The following is a 20116-nucleotide window of genomic DNA, read 5'->3' as shown; positions in this document are numbered from 1 at the left end:
TATATTAATGACTTGATTTTAAAAATCTTCTTTCTCCATTCCAGAACTGAACCAGTCCATTTTATTCAAATGCAGAGCTCATCCAAATTGGACTGAAACAGTCTAATCTGCTTTTGATTCATCTGAATAAGCAGCAAAGCTCTACTGATGGCCATGTATCAAAAGGTAAATTCCACCAGATACAAAAGGCATTCAGATGCAATGACTGTCACTTCCATCTTAAAGAAAAAGAGCAATTCTTTCCCAGGCATTGGCTTTGTAAACAGAAACATTGTTAGATTCAGCATACTGGGCATATTTCTATTTTGTACTTGAATTCTTTGTGGCAGACTTGATATCACAAGGTTCATAACCTGAGTCTATGGGGCACCCACTTTGGTCTAAACTTGGAAACAAAACTATGACAACTATTTACTGTACTCGATAGATAAATGTGGAAGTTGCTGGCAACAAGTTCTCCAGAAATACCAATTCAACAAAGGGGTTGTTACACTTTAATGTTTCCATGCATTCTGTTGCCTTTCTAATTAAAATTAGAAAAACACTATTGTACTGCAATTCAACGTAAATGGCTATGCACAAAGGTTCAACTATATTTCTGCATAAATGGCATATCCATATGACAGATGTATCCATTTTATCTCATTGAACTCTCACTTTGATGCAGCTAACATAACCCAGCCCTGTAGATTTCTATCATATTGATCAGAAAACACGGGTATACATTTTAAATGCTTCTCAGCAAAGATGCCACCTCTATGTTTTTTGAGAGGGTGCATAGAAACGCCTGCAGCATGTTCCCAAAAACTGTACACACACTTAACAGGATTAAAGATTCCAATAGTAGACAAGGATAATGAAATTACAAGAGAAAGTTGATAAGTGAGATTTGCAACTCTCTTAACCATTGCTAAGCAGGGATAGAAATGTGAACCACTTACAAAAATATATAGTTTAAGAAGGAATTTATAACCCTGATTAAATCATTATTATCTTTTTCTTCCATGTAAATACACTTATTTAGCCTTGAAATAATTTCCATAATTACCATTCGATGTCAAACAGTATATGCAGTATTTGGGGACACACTTTCATGCTGTGGCAAAATGTCTCATGCACCAACGTTTTAAAATGCAGCTGAAAATCCATTAAAATTAGACCAAAAAAAAAACCCAAAAAAACCAAAAACAAACCCCAAACAAACATATAAGTGAAATTGAAGTGGAGTAACGGTTTCCTGTGAAAGCATTGGCGGTGATCTAATAGTTCTTAACACTTCCAAAATACAATTCCCAGAAGTCTTAGGGAAAGTTGTGACACTTAAGTATCAATTAAGTTATAATGTGGATAGTCCCAGAGAGCTGCTTTCCTTTGAGAGCTCCATGGGAACTTGAGGTCAAAGGTAGTCCATATTCTAGGCATTTGTTTCACATTTCTATGCATTAATCAATGCAACCAAGCATATACTATTTACTGTGTCCTCCCATACATCATGGAACCAATGCTACACGTATTTCTTTTGACTATGCAACCTGAAATTTTCTTTCACTGGCACTGAAATACTATTTTTTCAGACTTCCAAACCAACCTAATACTGAACATTCACCAACCTGGCTGTGAGCAATGGAAAAGGTCATATTTCAAGGTGGCACCAACTTCTCTTTTTGAACTCTGCATATGCTCCCAGTCACCCAACTCAAGGTGCTGGTTCACAAGAGGCAAAGACTGTACAAATGGAAGTCTACAATATGTCCTTTTTTGCAAGTAGATAATGATACTGAAATGTTTAACTGATCAATGAAGCTCTGGAAATCTACAAAAGAAATGACTGTATAGTTTTTAAAATAGTGAATTGCTTTGGATCACAACCTTAAGGAAATAAACAAGGCATGGATAAATATAATTATCACTGTTATCGTCGTCAGCAGCAGCATCAAAAGTGGTGGATAATTCCTCTCTACAGGGGGATGTGAGACAAGTACAGATTGAGTATCTCTTATCCAGAATTCCAAAATGCTCCAAAATCTGAAATTGTCCACCTAGGTGACTGAAACAGTGACAACTTTGCTTTCTGACAGTTGAATGAACACAAGCCTTGTTTCATGAGCAAAATTATTAAGAATATTGTGTATAAAATTAACTTCAGGCTATGCGCATAAGAAAAACATGAATTATAAATTTCTTCTTTAGATTTGGTTCCCATCTAAAAGATAGATACATCTATTCAAATACAGCTATTTCAAAATACGGGGGGGGGGGGGGGTTAAAAATCCAAAACATTCCCATTCCCAAGGATTTGGGATAAGGAATATTTAACTTGCATTTATTTGACCGATATGTACAGAACTTATTTGATAGATATGTTCCTAGGGTAAATATGAGGAAATTACTGTAGACTGTCAGTTAATCGGCACTTGTGGGGATTGGTAGATGCCAGATAAATGTGGTTTCTGATTGCTTCAGAGTTACTATTAAAAACAGGACCACCTAATACTATACAAACTCTGTATTGACTTGATATTGATAATGTAATACAGCAGCTAAAAGCAAATGAGGACAAAGTTAATGTAACATTTAATACATTATAAATACTGATTTTTCTATATTTTAATTTTTATTCAGAGTATTACGGTATTGTTTCATTTTTTAACGATTGCTTGGGAGTTCCTGTTGCTTGAATTTCAGTTAACCGAGTTTCTACTTAATGTAACACTTAACACATTATAAAAATTGATATTACTAAATTATTAAAATATATTTACATTTTTATTTAGAGTATTATAGTCTTTGTTTTCAAATTTTTGCCCAGTTGCTTAGGAGTTCCTGTTAACTGAGAGTCTACTGTTCAGGTATTCCAAATGGGGGTGGGTCTGTAAATCCCAAACACCCCTGGTCTCAAGTATTTTGGACAAGCGATCCTCAGCATGTATAGATCCCATTTCTTCGATTCTAAGGTGCACTCCCCCACCCCATCTCAAAAAAACAGGGTGTTTTAGGTCCCATCTACACTGCCATATAAAATCCAGATTATCTGCTTTGAACTGAATTATATGAGTCTGCATTGCCAGATTATCTAGGATTAACAGAAAACCTGAGATCAGATCCTGAGACATAGGACCTGTCTGGAAGGACCCTGGAATATAAATTTATATTTTATTGATATGTTTAATTTTTATTATATGTTATGTTCTTAATTGTATTTATGATATTGTAAGAATTAAATTTTACCCTGTTAACTGCCTTGAGTTGCCTATAGGCTGAGAAAAGTGGTATACAAATACAGTAAATAAATAAATATTTGCTTAGAGAATCTGAATTATATGAAAGTGTAGATCCAGGCTTAGGACCCTTCCAGACAGCCCTATATCCCAGAATATCAAGGCAAAAAAACCCATATTATCTGAGTGTGGGCTCAGATAACCCAGTTCAAAGCATATATTGTGGGATTTTCTGCCTTGATTTCCTGGGATATAGGGCTGTGTGGAAGGGCCCTTAGAATCGCATGTGGGTTTTTTTTCCTGTTTGTGGTACTAAAATGATCCACAATATCTGCTTTGAACTGGGTTATCTGAGGGCCCTTCCACACAACCCAGAATATCTGCTTTGAACTGGGTTATCTGAGGGCCCTTCCACACAATCATATAATCCAGAACATCTGCTTTGAATTGGGTTGTCTGAGGCCCCTTCCACACAACCATAAAACCTAGAATATCTGCTTTGAACTGGGTTATCTGAGGCCCCTTCCACACAACCCAGAATATCTGCTTTGAACTGGGTTATCTGAGGCCTCTTCTACACAACCATATAACCCAGAATATCTGCTTTGAACTGGGTTATCTGAGGGCCCTTCCACACAATCATATAACCCAGAACATCTGCTTTGAACTGGGTTGTCTGAGGCCCCTTCCACACAACCATATAACCCAGAATATCTGCTTTGAACTGGGTTATCTGAGGGCCCTTCCACACAACCATAAAACCCAGAATATCTGCTTTGAACTGGGTTATCTGAGGGCCCTTCCACACAATCATATAACCCAGAACATCTGCTTTGAACTGGGTTGTCTGAGGCCCCTTCCACACAACCATATAACCCAGAATATCTGCTTTGAACTGGGTTATCTGAGGGCCCTTCCACACAACCATAAAACCCAGAATATCTGCTTTGAACTGGGTTATCTGAGGACCCTTCCACACAATCATATAAACCAGAATATCAAGGCAGAAAATCCCACAATATCTGCTTTTGAACTGGGGGCCCTTCCACACAGCCATATAATGCAGAATATCAAGGCAGAAACTGGGCTATCTGAGTCCACGCAGCCATATATATATTCCAGTTCAATACAGATGTGGGATTTTATACAGTTGTGTGGAAGGGACCAATGTGTGCGTCTTAGAATCGAAGAAATGCGGCCTTCCTTGGATATGTACCCCACTTTAGAAGCGGTTCCTCGCAAGGAGGTGGGGGAATGACCTACGCTCCTGGGCTCTGGGAGATTCATGTATTTCAGTGGTTCTCAACCTTTGGGTCCCCAGATGTTTTGGCCTTCAACTCCCAGAAATCCTAACAGCTGGTTAAGTGGCTGGGATTTCTGGGAGTTGTAGGCCAAAACACCTGGGGACCCACAGGTTGAGAATCACTGATATATTTCTTCTCTTGGATTGTGTAGACCAGGCCTGCTCCAATTAGGCCCGGCAGGTGTTTGGGCCTCCAACTCCGAGAACTCCTCCTCATTGGGCAAGCTGGCAAGGGCTTCTGGGAGTTGGAGGGCTAATGGATGAATCCTAGTGTAGGATGCCTGGTCCTTCAGGCCCACAAGCACTGGTTCCCTCCCTCCTTCCTCCCTTCCCGCCCTCTTCCGCTGGGGGTTCCGCGGGCCAAAGGCTCTCACCTGTTCCCTCCGCAGCCGCCCCGCCCCTCCCCCCCGCCGCCGCCCCCGCCGCCGCCGCCCAGGGCGGAGAGGGGGGGAGAGGGCGAGCGGGGAGTCCGTCCTCTCGGGCCTAAGAGCCGCGCCGCACGGGGAGGAAAAGGAGGAGCGCCGCCCGCTCCGCCCGCAGCAGCCTCAGCAGCCGCGCAACGACGCCTCCCTCAGCACCGCCGCCGTTCTTCTTCTTCTGCGCCTCAGCTCTTTCCCCTCCTCCTCCTCCTCCCCCCGCCCTTGGCCGCGCGAGACAACCGAAATCCAGACACGAGCCCCACTTTGCACAGCAACCCCCCTCCCCTTTGAAGTGCGCCTGCGCGACCAACCGCTGCCTCACAGCGCCGGCGCGCGCCACTTCCGGCCCCGCTGTAGCAAAGGCGCCATAGGAGAGCGAGGCCCACAAAGCTTTTCAAAAATGGCGTATTTCCGGTTCCCCCCCTCCTTTCTACTTCCGGCGTTCGATTGACATTGGAGTGCGCCTCCCTGCACGGACTGAATTGGGGTCTTTTCCAACGCAGTGATTCTAGGCAATAGGACTGCTTCGCGGTCGGTTTTTCCCGCCCATTCTTGGTCTCCGGCGCGGAGGGTCCCGATTGCTCGGGGGACTCCAAGGCCCAGGGCGCCTTGCGCGTGGGAGTCACGTGGCCGCAGGTTTGGCCCCGCCCAGTTCCCCCGATGGATCATGGCCGTTCTGGGCCCGGGGCAGCGCTGGGCCGAAGGTAACGCTCCTTCGGGGGAGGGTCCCTGGAAGAAGGCGGAAGAGGGTGGGCTCTGGGCGCAGAACCACAGGCGGTTGGCCCTCTGCGGGGAGTGCCCGGGTTGTGTCTTCCTGCCTATTAGAAGGGGGTTGGCCCCTTCCCACTGTAAGATTCTATGCAGGGGTCTTATACTGTCATGTCTCCCTTCCAGCTTAGCCTCCTGCCATTTCCCATGGCATTTTGGTTCTACTTTTCCTTATTCACCGGTTTCCGGGGCCAGGAAGACAGTCCCATCTTGTCTCCTGCACTGGGCTAATAATATAAAACTAGCCGTCCCCTGCCACGCGTTGCGGGTTCTATGTGGGAGGTTTGGCCCAATTCTGTCGTTTGTGGGGTTCAGGATGCTCTTTGGTTGTAGGTGAACTATAAAACCCAGCAACTACAACTCCCAAATGTCAAGGTCTATTTTCCCCAAACTCCATCAGTATTTACATTTGGGCATATTGAGTAACCGTGCCAAGTTTGGTCCAGATCCATCATTGTTTGAGTCCCCAGTGCTCTCTGGATGTAGATGAACTACCACTCCAAAACTCAAGGTCAATGCCCATCAAATCCTTCGAGTATTTTCTGGTTCAAGTTTGGTTCAATAGTATCATTGGTGAAGTTCAGAATGCTCTTTGATTGTAGGTGAACTATAAATGAAATCAACTACAACTCCCAAATGACATAAGCAATTCCTTTTCCCAATCCCAGTAGTATTCAAATTTAGGTGTTTTGGGTATTTGTGCCAAATTTGGTCCAGTGATGAAAATACATCCTGCATATTGGATATTTACATTACAGTTCATAACAGTAGCAAAATTACAGTTATAAAGCAGCAACGAAAATAACATTGTGGTTGGGGGTCACCACAACATGAGAACATATATTAAGGGGTTGCGGCATTAGGAAGGTTGAGAAGCACTGTTCTATGCAGGGGTCTTATAGCTCTGGATGTTTACACAGGAAATGCCATGTGTCCCAGCTTAGCCTCCTGCCATTTCCCATGGCATTTTGCTTCTACTTTTCCTTATTCACCGGTTTCCAGGGCCAGGAACACAGTTCCATCTTGTCTCCTGCACTGTGCTAATAATATAATACTAGCAGTTCCTTGCCATGCGTTGCTATGGCCCACATGAGGGTTCTATATGGGAGGTTTGGCCCAATTCTATCATTGGTGGGGTTCAGAATGCTCTGTGATTGTAGGTGAACTATAAATCCCAGCAACTACAACTCCCAGATGTCAAGATTCTATTTTCCCAAAACACCAGTGTTCACATTTGGGCATATTGAGTATTCGTGAAGAGTTTGGTCCAGATCCATCATTGTTTGAGTCCACAGTGATCTCTGGAGGTAGGTGAACTACAACTCCAAAACCAAAGGACACTGCCCACCAAACCCAGTATTTTCGGTTGGTCACGGGAGAACCGTGTGCCAAGTTTGGTTCAATTCCATCGTTGGTGGGGTTCAGAATGCTCTTTGATTGTAGGTGAACTATAAATCCCAGCAACTACAACTCCCAAATGACAAAATCATTTTTTTCGAGTGAAGGACATATATTGGGTTGTTAGGTGTCTTGTGTCCAAATTTGGTGTCAATTCGTCCAGTGGTTTTTGAGTTCTGTTAATCCCACAAACGAACATTACATTTTAATTTATATAGATATTGTATATACATATAAAAAGTAAAGGTTTTCCCCTGACATTCAGTCCAGTCATGTCCAACTCTGGGGTGTGGTGCTCATCTTCATTTCTAAGCCAGAGAGCCGGCTTTGTCCATAGACACCTCCAAAGTCATGTGTCTAGCATGACTGCATGGAGCGCCATTACCTTCCCCCCAGAGTGGTACCTATTGATCTACTTATATTTGTATGTTTTTGAACTGCTGGGCTGGCAGAAGAATATAAATATAATTTTGATAATATTATAATGTAATACAATATAATATTGCTAATAATATTACAGTATAATGTTATAGTACAATATAGTAATATAGTAATCAGCAGTGCAAATGGTACCCCAAGTGTCCGAGGACTTTTGTTTTCCTTGCAGTACAATAATAGCTTTTCTTCTGGAACAGGCATCCTCAAACTGTGTCCCTCCAGCAGGTTGGGCCTCCAACTCTCAGAATTCCTGATCATTGAATAAGCTGGATAGAGCTGCTGGGAGCTGGAGGGCCGCAGTTGGAGATGGCCTGCTCTGGAGTTTCTCAAATTATAAGGGGTCTGTGTGTGGAATAAGGGCTGGACTTTAGAGCTGGACTTGGAGGGGAAGTACTAGGGCAAATGTGCCAAAAAGGGTGGTGAAAGAGTTGCAGGAAAAAGATTTAGAACAGAAGTCGTTTTCTGTTTCAAAGTACTATGGGCAAAAGTTTGAAAAGGAAGTTGAAGAAATGTTTATTATGGCTACAGAGGGCTGAAAGAAAGTAACTTAGGCCCATCTACACTGACCATTTAATGCAGTTTCTAACCAGTACTGAAGAAGATGGTTTCACTGGGCAGATGATTACAGAGGAACCGGATGGTGATGACTTAAACCACAGAGCACTGATGCACAATAAGGGCTTTCTTTCATGTGCTTTTGTGGGAGTTTGTTGTCTATCTGCCTCAGGGCCCTTCCACACAACCCTATTTCCCAGAATATAAAGGCAGAAAATCCCACATTATCTTCTTTGAACTGGACTATATGGCAGTGTGGACTCAGATAACCCAGCTCAAAGCAGATATTGTGCTATTTTTTGCCTTGATATTCTGGGGGCCCTTCCACACAGCCCTATATCCCACATCAAGGCAGAAAATCACACAATATATGCTTTCACCTGGGTTATCTGAGTCCACACTCAGATAATGTGGGAATTTCTGCCTTGATATTCTGGGATAAATGGCTGTGTGGAAGGGCCCTCAGTCTGAAGCTATCTTCATTAAATGGCCAGAGTAGATGGGGCCTAAATGAATGGCTCCTGGATGTTTATAATGGTTCCTTCTCTTCTGTTATCTCGCATCAGGGCTGGAGGTGAGAACAGCCAGTTTCACAGTATTCCTCTGCGTACCAGTTGCTGGGGGTCAGGTTCATAAGTATGGCACACAGCAGGTGAGATGTCTTTATCTTCCTCACCTGTAGCAGGCTTCTAAGAAGCATATGCTGGCAACTCTTTGAAACCAGTTTCTTCCCAACAAGAATTCCCAGTCTGCTGTAGCTGGCTTCTTATGTGTAGTTTAGTGTTCCTGAAGCGATTCTTTGTTTTAAGACATACATTTAGTGGACCCTAGTTTGGTGAAACCAATCTGCTTCATACCTTCCACCTTTTGTTATGCATATGTGTCCTTAAATGTATGACCATATGTTTCGCTCTGGTAAATGTACAAATAAGAAATCCGTTTGTTTGTTTGTTTGTTGTTTGTTGGGTTTTTTTGCAGCATTAATTGATGAGCTCAGAAGAAATCCATGTCCATCGGAGGAAGTACAAGACAATTTTGACTACTGTGGCTGTAGTGATTGCATGAGAATGAAGAAGGAGCATGTGCCCGACAGCGGAAGGACTCAGTCAGTGCCTGGGGAAGGGAGCAGCACTTACACAAAGGAGCAATTACTTGGGGTGCAAAGGTAAATAGGAACCCTCTCTGCTTCAGCCTTCTTTCCCCACATGATAACACTTCAGATGTTTTTGAGTATAACTACTAGAATTATCCATGACTATGCTGGGTTGGTTTAGTGGAAGTCCTGTAGATCTAAAGGAGAAGCTTGGGGTGGAGTGGCAACCTGTAATTTGAGTAACTTCTTCTGAACAAATCTTGTTAAGAAAACTCTTCCAAGTTGGAAACAACTTGAAGGTATACAACCACCACAAAATTAATAAATGTGAAGTTCAGTAGCGGAAAGTGCAGTAAATTATCTGAGGTAAATTTTAATTGTGGGAGCAAATTATTAAAAGGTGTAGCCTTTTATTTTTATTTAATCTATTCTAATTCCAACATTTTACTAGGGAATAGAAATACTTTTGATGACTTTTTCTGCTTACAGTGTTGAACTTCTTTAATGGAGTTTTGACAGTCTTAACAGGCATCTATAAAGACAGTTTATGATCATTCTATCATATCTATTATACAGTAAATGCAGTTTAATCAGATTATTGATAATCGTAACAGGATTATAATGTTGATAGCCTAAAATATACAGTAAATGAATTATAAAATTTTAAAAGTTAGATTGCACAAGAAAAGGAATTTTTACATTTGTAACTAGGTTTTCCCAAGCTTTTTGGATTCCAGGATAAATAAATCAACACATCTGGAGGGCACCAGATTAGGATAGCTTGTAGTTTAAAAGCTTTACACCTTCTAAGTGTTCTGTATTCGTCAAGTGTGCAAACTGTCAAAAGAAGAAGTGGGGAGGGGGTGTCCTATAATAGATGAATAGGAGAACCAAACTTTTTTTGTGAGATTTTCAGCACAACTGCAAAGATGGTTCCCCTCACAGCTCTGAGGTTGAAACAAAGTCTAGGGTACCTCTCATCACATTCAGCTGGAAACAACAAACACTTGCTGTAGAAAGTGGAATTTGGGGCGGCGGGGGGGAGGTGACTCTGTTTAATAAGATTTGAAAAGTAAGCTCTGGTCTTTGGGATTTAGTTCAGTCCTTAAGCCTTCCAGATATGATGTCCTTTGGTATTAGACGTGGCGGGAAATACATTTCAAAACATCTTTGAGTGCTTCATTTTGAGTTAATCTGAGCTAAATCTTTCCTAATTAATTTAAATTTAACTTACTAAAATAATACATGAGAATAAGTAAAGGTTTTATTTGCTCATTTGTTTAACTATCTTTTTCCCCAAGTCACAGCAAACTTTGAAATGACATTAGTTAGCTGTCTGGGTTCCCTTCCTCTGCAACTAGTGATAAAATGGAGTAATATCAGCACTAACAACCATCATTCTCAGTTTTCCAGAAGTTAGAAAAAATAATTCTTAAAGTCCACATTGAATCTTTATTTGATTCTTTCTGATGGATTCACAATCAATGAAGCAGATATAAAATAATGGAATTTTAGGAGCACTTCTCTGTTAGTAGTGCAAGCTGACACTGGCATTCGTTATACTTTTCCCGTAATAGAATTAAAGATTTAATGCAGGCCACAAGAAGCCATCTATGATTGCTGCTTGGGTAAAAAGGTACACAATAATAATCATCATCATCTTTATTTATATCCCGCTTTTCTCCCTTGCGGGACCCAAAGCAGCTTGCAACATATTAAAATCTTGTAAACAACAATCCAAATACACCGATAAGTATAAAACATCATTAAAATAATGATTTAATCATATGTTCATTTGATAGAATCAAGAACAGTAAGAATTACTATGAGATTCTAGGCGTTGAGAGAGAGGCAAGTGAGGAAGAGCTGAAGAGAGCTTACCGAAAACTTGCCCTGAAATTTCACCCAGACAAGAATTGTGCTCCAGGAGCAACAGATGCATTTAAAGGTATGTTCAAGAGTCTGGGTAGGGCAGGTATAAAGATCATGCTGTTCTCTGCTTATCAATTTAAGAGATAGTGATATACATTAGTTCCAATATTTGCAAATAGCAAAGCTAAGAATAACATTTTTCTCTTTCCCCGTATTCGTATATTCTATTCAGTTTATATCCTGTGTGTCCACTAAAAACAGAGCTCAGGGAAACTAACAATCAAACAAACCTCAGCATTAACAAATGGCAATATATAAAAATTCACCAGCTAATTGTCCAGTAAAAGTAATTCAAATGGACATGTCATATTGTGAGCACTAGATGTGTTACTTCTTCAGGATTCAACATCTGTAGAGTTGTCAAAATATTTTGAACATTTGGGATGATACTTTGATTATGACCTAGACGATTATTAGGACCTGAGCCCAAATTTTCCAAGCTATATATGTTCAGTAGTATTCCTTAAGGAACACAAAGTTGATTTCATAAAGAGCTGGTTTCATATATTTCAATAGCAGTAATGTTTCTGGAGCATTTAATTAATTGCATTCTAATGTTGGCTGCCAACATAAATACAGCATCCACCTTTCTTTCTCATCTGCACTGCAGCGATAGGAACAGCTTTTGCAGTTTTGAGCAATCCTGAAAAGAGATTACAGTATGATCAATATGGAGATGAAGAAGAACCTTACACAAATCTTCCCAGGCATTATAACTATTACAGAGAGTTTGAAGCAGACATCACACCGGAAGAAATATTTAATATGTTTTTTGGAGGGAACTTTCCAACAGGTGAGTGTTGCTTGTCTGGATATTCTTTGAAGGACAGCAAAAGCTGCTGTTATTAAAATATTTCTAAGCCAGAGAAGCATCATATTCTATGGAATTACTGTTCCACATTATGTCCAAAGATTTCAAGGCTCATTTTGCATCTTATTTGGTATTTTGCCACTATGATATGCCATCCTCCAAATCCAGTGTTATCATCTGACACCTCATAAAATCAACCTGTCTGTGTTTCTTTGGATGATAGTAACATAAGCCACTAGAGAATACTGTCTTTATACATTCTTAATAATTAATACATTCTTGCACGCTAAAGAATTATGTTTGTTTGGCTTTGGGATAGGGTTACATTAAGTCTTCTCAAATGTGCAGCCTCAATCCAGTCTTAGTGTTCCACTTTTTATACTAGTCTAATGATATGACACTATAGTAATTTTTTCATTTAATTTTAAACTTGAACTGGGGAGCCATTGACTACCCAGATGCTTTATACTTCTTGTTAGCCTTATCCATTATGGCCATTGATAACAGTTGCAGAGAGCTTTAGGCAAGAATGTGTTGAGAACTACCCTCTAGCTTAAGACAAACTTTGCAACTGTTAGGAAGAATACGTTTCATGCCTGGCCTATTTCTTCATTACTGGCAATCTGGAATGTTCTTAGTGTTACTCAGTTGTTGTAAAACAGAAAGCTGAATTGTGAAAAACTAATTGTGCATTGGGTTGCTGTGAGTTTTCCGGGCTCTCTGGCCATGTTCCTCCCAACAAAGGATTCCCCCAGGCAGCAATCAGCCAGGCTTTGAAGTTGCAAGACCATTCAATTCTAATCAAGGCATCCAGTTGCAACATTCACACTTATTTATTTACTTTACTTTACTTTACTTTACTATACCGCTGTTCTCAGCCCGGAGGCGACTCACAGTGGTTCACAGGACACAAGACACAGCAAAGTTTAATACACCAATATAAAACAGTTAATAAACAATCTAATACACAGTTAGTGTATTATACACTTACCTCAAACAGACAATATTTCTTTCTCCCACTCTGGACATTCCACAGATATATAAACCCCACTTGCATAGCTCCCAACAGACCTCACAAACTTGGATGCCTGCCATAGATGTGGGCGAAACTTCAGGAAAGAATGCTTCTGGCACATGGCCATACAGCCCAGAAAACTCACAGCAACTCAATGGTTCCGGCCATGAAAGCCTTCGATAACAAATTGCGCATTTCTACAGTAAGACTGATTCTCTTTTTGCTTTTAGAGAGCTATCTCGTGAAATTACTCTTAGGATGCTCAACTGATACAAAGATAGGAAGGCGTTTTTTGTGGGTCCCCACTCCCTTTGCAGATCTTTTAAAATTTGCTCCAAGGATTAGAGAGATGGCTTTGCGGATCTGCAGAGTCAGAAGGCCATTTGTCTTCTATTGTACTAGCAGGAATATTATCTGAATTATCTCTTTGCTGAACAGAAAGGATTCATCCAATAACCAAATGCAACTCCTGATCCTAACCAAACTTTTTAATCTTTCAACAATCAAATGCCAGGCAATTCAAAAATGAAAACGAAGATGCTCTGACAGGAGTAAAATCCCACACTTGTCTTTTATATATATGGCATGTTATTATTACTAATAAAATTTAAAATAACTATCTTTTTTTTTTAAAAAAAGGGAATATACACATGTTTTCACATTCAACCATGGATCCTCCATGTTATCAGCAGCGAAACAGACATGAAAGGACTTGGACACAAGAGGAAGAGGAAGAAGACACCAGACCACAGGTAGTTTGAAGGCTGATTGTATGATTGCCCTTTAAAACAGTCTATCTATTGGTTACCAGAAATCTAGTATTGCTTATAATGTGTAAGATTTGAACCATTTTTAAAAAAGAAGTGGTGTTTGTTGCTCTTGGGACATTTAGTAGGAAAGTGCTCTTTAAGTAAATTTAATAGGAATGATTTTGATTCTACAGAATAATATTTCAGTGCATATTCAGCTATGCATATGAATAGAACTTCTCCCTTTATACACTCATGAATTTCATGAGGCTTACATCAGATAAAACAAATATTGTATCAAATTGAAACTTAACGTTATCAAAAGGCAGTTTTGTGGATGAATATGATACAGATTTGTCTATCATTTCATATCATATTCCTTCTGATTTGCACTTCCCACATATTTATTTCTCCCATCTCCGCTAGCAGAGCAGTACATTTTTTCTTTCAACTAGGCTGTGAGGATGAAAAACAATTACGTCTGCAGTGTCATCTATTAACTTTGTAATTAAGCAGAACACTTAATCCTGATCTCTGCTGTCAGATTATATTATGTATGCACCACAAAAAAGACAGGTAGTATTTAGCTCAGGGGCCGCCTCTGCAATAATTTATTGGAAAAACTCAATCAGTCACAGAATTTAACTCATTATATGCCAATTTCCATATGTGAGGAAAATAGCAACTAGAAAATACTCATCAGATGTAAATACTACCTTCTATTATTTTACATAATAGATAATATTAATGCTGGTGACCAGTTCATGGTGACATGTATATAAAAACCTGAAAAATATGAATGATGAAATAATCCTTCCTGGATGCCTTGTAGAGCAATATGAAATCTGTTCTTGCCACATAATTTTAATTAATATGAAGTGCCTTGACTTGAAGTAATAATTGTTTTTCAATACTCCTTTCACATAAGCAAAATTATAAAGTCTTTACTAAAGGAAGAATTGCTAGTAATATGTCCAGTATGTTTGTGTTTATATATCTTTATGAATAGTTTTGCCTTTATGAAAATGATTTTCTTATTCCTAGCTTTTAGTTGTCTCTAATCACCGTTTTCATTTTCAGAATAGCTACTCAGCATTTATTCAGTTACTACCAGTATTTATCATAATAGTAGTGTCAGTAGTGACTCAGTTGATGGCTACTAATCCACCCTACAGCCTCTTCTTCAAATCGTAAGTCCCAATTTTCCTTAATCTCCTAGCAGAACCTACTTCCTCACTCTAATATTTCCAATGCATAGGTTGCTCTTTAGGTTAGATAAAATGTGTAGTTTGTTACATGGTGTAAAACTTCATTTAAAGTTGCAAGTGTTATTAAGGACATAATTTTATGATTCTGGTTTGTTTTTCTTGATTCTATACTTCTGTATATATCAGAGATGGAGTATAGGCTGATTGTAAGACTGGCCAGTTGAATAATCTTTAGTATTTGCAATGTATGCTTCCAACGATTTGTGTAGGTTCCACAGTAACTGCATAGGCTTCTGGGCACTCTTAAATTGTGTAGATCAGGAATGTAAATTGTTGGGCCAGCCAGATGATGTTGTACTGCAACTCCAAATAACCCTAGCCAGTATAGCCTTTGGTGAGAAATTTTGGAAAATTGAAATCTCCATAATCTTTTGGAGATTTTATGATCTTTAGAAAGGCATTGCCTTGTTAGAAGTCATAACCTTTTGAAAAATGATGTCATAACCGCTTAGGAAAAAGCAAGATCCCATTCATGCAAGGCAGTCAAGTTTCTCAGCTATTAAACTGATGTAGCTAGATATTTCTTTGAACTGTTAAGGGCAAAGATATGATAATGCACAAAACACATATGCATACAGCAGAGTTTTAGGGGTATTTTTTTTCATAGAATCATAGAGTTGGAAGAGACCTCATGGGCCATCCAGTCCAACCCCCTGCTAAGAAGCAGGAAAATTTCATTCAAAGCACCCCCCACAGATGGCCATCCAGCCTCTGTTTAAAAGTTTCCAAAGAAGGAGCCTCCACCACACTCCAGGGCAGAGAGTAGAGAGTTCCACTGCTGAACAGCTCTTACAGTCAGGAAGTTCTTCCTAATGTTCAGATGGAATCTCCTTTCTTGTAGTTTGAAGCCATTGTTCCACATCCTAGTCTCCACGGCAGCAGAAAACAAACTTGCTCCCTCCTCCCTGTGACTTCCTCTCACATGGTTATCATGTCTCCTCTCAGCCTTCTCTTCTTCAGGCTAAACATGCCCAGCTCTTTAAGCCGCTCCTCATAGGGCATGTTCTCCAGACCCCTAATCATTTTAGTCGTTCTCCTCTGGACACATTCCAGCTTGTCAATATCTCTCTTCAATTGTGGTGCCCAGAATTGGACACAATATTCCAGGTGTGGTCCAACCTAGGCAAAACAGAGGGGTAGCATGACTTCCCTGGATCTAGATACTATGCTCTTATTGATGCAGGCCAAAATCCCATTGCCTTTTTTTTTTTTTTGCCGCCTCATCACATTGTTGGCTTATGTTGAACTTGTTGTCTATGAGGACTCCCAAGATCTTTTTCACACACACTGCTCTCAAGCCATGCATCCCCCATTCTGTATCTTTGCATTTCATTTTTTTCTGCCTAAGTGGAGTATCTTGCATTTGTCACTGTTGAACTTCATTTTGTTAGTTATTTTTAGTTGCTCAATAACATCTACTCTCCCTTAAAATATATTGGCCTTTAAATCATGCTCTCAAGAGACAAACGTAAGTAGACTTCTTTAAAAGTGACATAGTTGGTTTACTCACAAACTTCATGTATTCAGCATACAGGTACTTTATCAGTCCAGTTGCAAATAGATTTGAAGTAATTTCTCTGTGTAGGTAACACAGGATATCTTTCTTGAAAAGTCTAATGGCTTCTGTAAAGCATTATGTTCCTACTGACTTCTAAAAGCATACATTTGTTTCTACTGAAGTCTCTAAGCATACTGTTCCTACTTAAGTCTAAAGCAAACTATTCTAAAATTCAGTCTGAGTCCTGAACAAGCCCAGACCTGATCACATGGTCTACAGCCCCTCCCACAACAAAGAGTTAAAGAAAAACTGCAAGCCAATACACACATATACAATACAGTAAGCAATCTGGATCATATACATAACAAACAACTAGTGAAGGCTTGAGAAAGTTGCTATTTCCAACAAGAAATGATAGGATGTGTATGTCAATGACACATAAAGCTGCATAGTTTCTACCCCTGATGAAGATGGATGAAGGTGGAATAAATCTCATAAAAATAAATAAGGAATAGGTAATCTGTTTTCATACTGCCCCCCTCCTAAGAGAGCAAATAAGTTGAGTAGGAATATTAATGTGGTAAAACTTATTTGCTTATGTGTTGAAAACTTTTATTCACTCCCTTATAGGAATCTAGGGCACACTATTCTTAGGGAAACTCAGAACCTGCAGGTGCCTTACTATGTTGATAAAAACTTTGAACATAATTATAATGGTGAAGAACTTGAAGAGCTTGAAAGGCAAATTGAAAAAGAATATATTGACCATATTCAGACGAGCTGCAGGAAAGAAAAACAACAAAGTAAGTTATCCTACTATGTCATGTTTTACAATTTAAAAAATATATTCCTGAATCTCAAAGATAACTCTATTAAATATTCTACCTGTAAACCAAAGATGTGTATAAGGAAAATGGAATGTTAATCAGCATATAGGCTCAGTATTCCTAATCCAAAATGTTTGGGACCAGAAGTGTTTCAGATTTCAGATTATGGGGGATTTTAGAATATTTATTGTTTTTTAATGTTTTTACTGCACTGTTACTATTTAATTATTTTTTAACTTTTGCATTGCGCTTTTAAAACTTGTATAGTGTGGAATTGTTAACCACCTTGAGTCCCCACAGGGAGAAAGGTGGGGTATAAATAATAATAATAAGACACTTGGAAAGTATTCGACTTGTGATTTCGTGATACGAAATCCAGCATATAGATCTCGTTTGCTGTGACATAGTGTGGTTTTGTGTCAGTAAAATAATAATAATAATAATATGCATGTGCATAAATTAGATATCTTGGAGATGGGATCCAGGTTTCAACATGAAATTCATTTATGTTTCATATATATCTTATAGACAAAGCCTGAAGATAATTTTATACTTATGCACAATATTTGAAATCATTCTGTGCATGCAACACAATTTGTGTAAATTGAACCATCAAAAAGCAAAGATGTCAATATCTCAGCCATCTGTGTGGACAATTTTGGAATATTTTGATTACACATAAACTAACATAAAAAGTGATACAGTGCAATAATTGGTGTAATTTTCCAACTTTCAGTTTCACATACATAATCTTCCAATATCACCACAAACACTATGAGTTATAGTCATATATAACCAGAATCTTGTTGCCATAAATTGGTTAGCTACCTAGTTTTCAATATTTTGAATTCCTTATTTCAGGCTAGAACTATATTAGTACAGACAGTTCCCAAGTTATGAACAAGATTACTTATTTAGGTTTGTTTCTAAGTTGAATTTGTAAGTCAGAACAGAAACATTTTAAAGTCCAACTCCATAGATAGATAGATAGATAGATAGATAGATAGACAGATAGATAGACAGACAGACAGACAGACAGATAGCTAGCTATGGGAAGGGTTAACATCCCTGTGGTGTTTGTTTTGCTGTCTGTGCTCCTGCTCAAAAGATTTCGCCTCACTTTCGGTCCCTGTGAGAATTGTATTTTTTAAAAAATGGCTTGTTGTAGAAGGAAGAATTGGGGATAAAGCTTCTGTAGAGACACCTTTTTCCCCTTGACAACTCTTTAGGAGCGAAATTTCCTTCCTTGGGATAGATTTCTCTCACTTCCTGTTGTCTCACCCCCATTCTTAACTCTGAGTCGTACGTAAGTTGAATGTTTGTAACTTGGAAAGTGCCGGTATAGTTCAACTCCTTATGCACAAATTCAATGTCCACGGTTTAACTTACCCACACTCCAAAGAAAGTATTCTCCCCTGAATTGTTTTGTGGGCCTCTCTGTCTCCACCAAAAGTATGCTTCCTGTTCAAGTGAAGTCAAAATATAGGGCTCACTATTTTCAAGTTTCAGATACCCACAGGGAGTCTTGGAACATATATACATGTGAATACAAGAGGCATGTGATTTCCCATCAGACAAAATTTGCTTTTTAGATTGTCTTAGCTTGAATTATTGAACATGTTCTAGGTATTCCAGAGTACAAGATACATATGAATACTCTTATCATTCTGATAACTTGCCATCAAATAGAAAAGGTCCACAATTTGTCTAAGCCGATCATCTTCTTTTTTGACTGTACCCCCACTCCCCAATTATTTCCACCTGTAATCCATTGTAAAAATAATCAAGATCTGAATAAATAGGACTCAATTAATTTAAAAGGAGTAAATGACGTAAAATAAATCTTAACACTCCTGTAACTATCCATATTTTTCAGAAACCGAGTTAACACATTTGGCAAAGCTGTACCGAGATGAACGTCTGAAACAGAAAGCAGAATCGCTCACACTTGAAAGCTGCGAAAAGCTCTCCAATATCATAATACTACAAAGAAGTCGCTAACACAGAGCCTCAAGGGAGGGGGGAAAGAAGCAGTACCGACAAGTCCTGTGTGCTGTCAGAATTTCAGCTTGCCTCTGTTTTCCTTTTATAATCTAAAGAACATAATATATAGACTTAGTACCATATCATGTACAGAGAGCTGTATGAACTGAGCCAGTAAGACCACACATGCTGTAATGTATTCGGTACATTTGGTTCCAGGGCCTAGTAGTAGTTAAATGTTGGTGATTCTTTGGAGACTTAATTACATTTGGCAAATTTGTCATTTGATAGCTTGCTGCCATACAAGTGCCAAGCACATGAATCCCAGACTCACAACACTCATGAAGACAGGTTCCTCTCAGTTCGAAATCCATGTCAGCATTTTATGTTGTCATTTTCATATTGATCCAAAACTGTTCATATGACCTGTTGATACATTTAGATAGGAGGGACAAGATTTATTCCACATTCAGTTCCTACACCAGTGTTTTGCTTTAGCAGAGCTTGCAAAAAAAGGAGCCTCAAATGGTGGATATTACTGTCTCTATATATTTATTCATTTGCTTGATTGCTTATTTATTTATGTATTTATTTATGTATTTATTTATGTATTTATTTATTTAGCATTCCCAAAGTACTTGAGGTTGTTCTCAGCGTGGTCTGGAGAAGTAAAGATTCTACTCTTTGTTCATAGATTAAAACATTTGATAAAAAAGAAAAATGAGGAGGGGATTAGCAAACAAGCATTAGAAGAGTAGTGTTCCCTGGTTAAAGGGCTGGTCTCCTTTTTGCCAGATCCTCACAGATATTATTACTATTATTATTATTCCCTGCTTTTTCA

At 39.2% G+C, this 20116-nt stretch overlaps 2 protein-coding genes across 4 annotated transcripts in view; one reads left to right on the top strand and one right to left on the bottom strand.

Moving 5' to 3' along the window:
- Positions 1-5115, bottom strand: part of ZC3H13 (zinc finger CCCH-type containing 13) — a 39368-nt gene extending 34253 nt beyond the window's left edge. For both annotated transcript variants that reach the window (XM_060786470.2, XM_060786480.2), the window contains exon 1: positions 4896-5115. The gene's annotated coding sequence lies outside the window, so the exon portion shown is untranslated. The remainder of the gene's footprint in view (positions 1-4895) is intronic.
- A 243-nt stretch (positions 5116-5358) lies between these two features.
- On the top strand, positions 5359-19312 carry DNAJC18 (DnaJ heat shock protein family (Hsp40) member C18). Of its 2 annotated transcripts, XM_060786549.2 has the most exons (9): positions 5359-5644; positions 8666-8751; positions 9078-9264; positions 10995-11140; positions 11735-11917; positions 13590-13702; positions 14780-14889; positions 17096-17268; positions 19169-19312. In XM_060786549.2, the coding sequence occupies exons 3-9, from the start codon at positions 9161-9163 to the stop codon at positions 19291-19293; spliced, it is 954 nt and encodes a 317-aa protein (XP_060642532.1). In that variant the 5' UTR covers positions 5359-5644; positions 8666-8751; positions 9078-9160; the 3' UTR covers positions 19294-19312. The 2 variants fall into 2 exon arrangements, with proteins under 2 accessions (XP_060642532.1, XP_060642523.2); XM_060786540.2 differs by lacking the exon at positions 8666-8751.
- The last annotated feature ends 804 nt before the right edge of the window (positions 19313-20116 follow it).

The sequence above is a fragment of the Anolis sagrei genome, chromosome 1 (genome assembly GCF_037176765.1).
Source record: "Anolis sagrei isolate rAnoSag1 chromosome 1, rAnoSag1.mat, whole genome shotgun sequence".
Taxonomy (NCBI): domain Eukaryota; kingdom Metazoa; phylum Chordata; class Lepidosauria; order Squamata; family Dactyloidae; genus Anolis; species Anolis sagrei.
The sequence above is the reverse complement of the archived record's forward strand: the minus strand, read 5'-3'. Positions and strand labels throughout refer to the sequence as shown.

Bases quoted from the DNA above. Each gene is read 5' to 3' on its own strand.
- DNAJC18 (XM_060786540.2), top strand. From the start codon at position 5,608: ATGGCCGTTCTGGGCCCGGGGCAGCGCTGGGCCGAAG. The intron at 11,918-13,589 runs GTGAGTGTTGCT...TTTTAAAAAAAG, and splicing joins TGGAGGGAACTTTCCAACAG to GGAATATACACATGTTTTCA. The intron at 17,269-19,168 runs GTAAGTTATCCT...CATATTTTTCAG, and splicing joins CAGGAAAGAAAAACAACAAA to AAACCGAGTTAACACATTTG.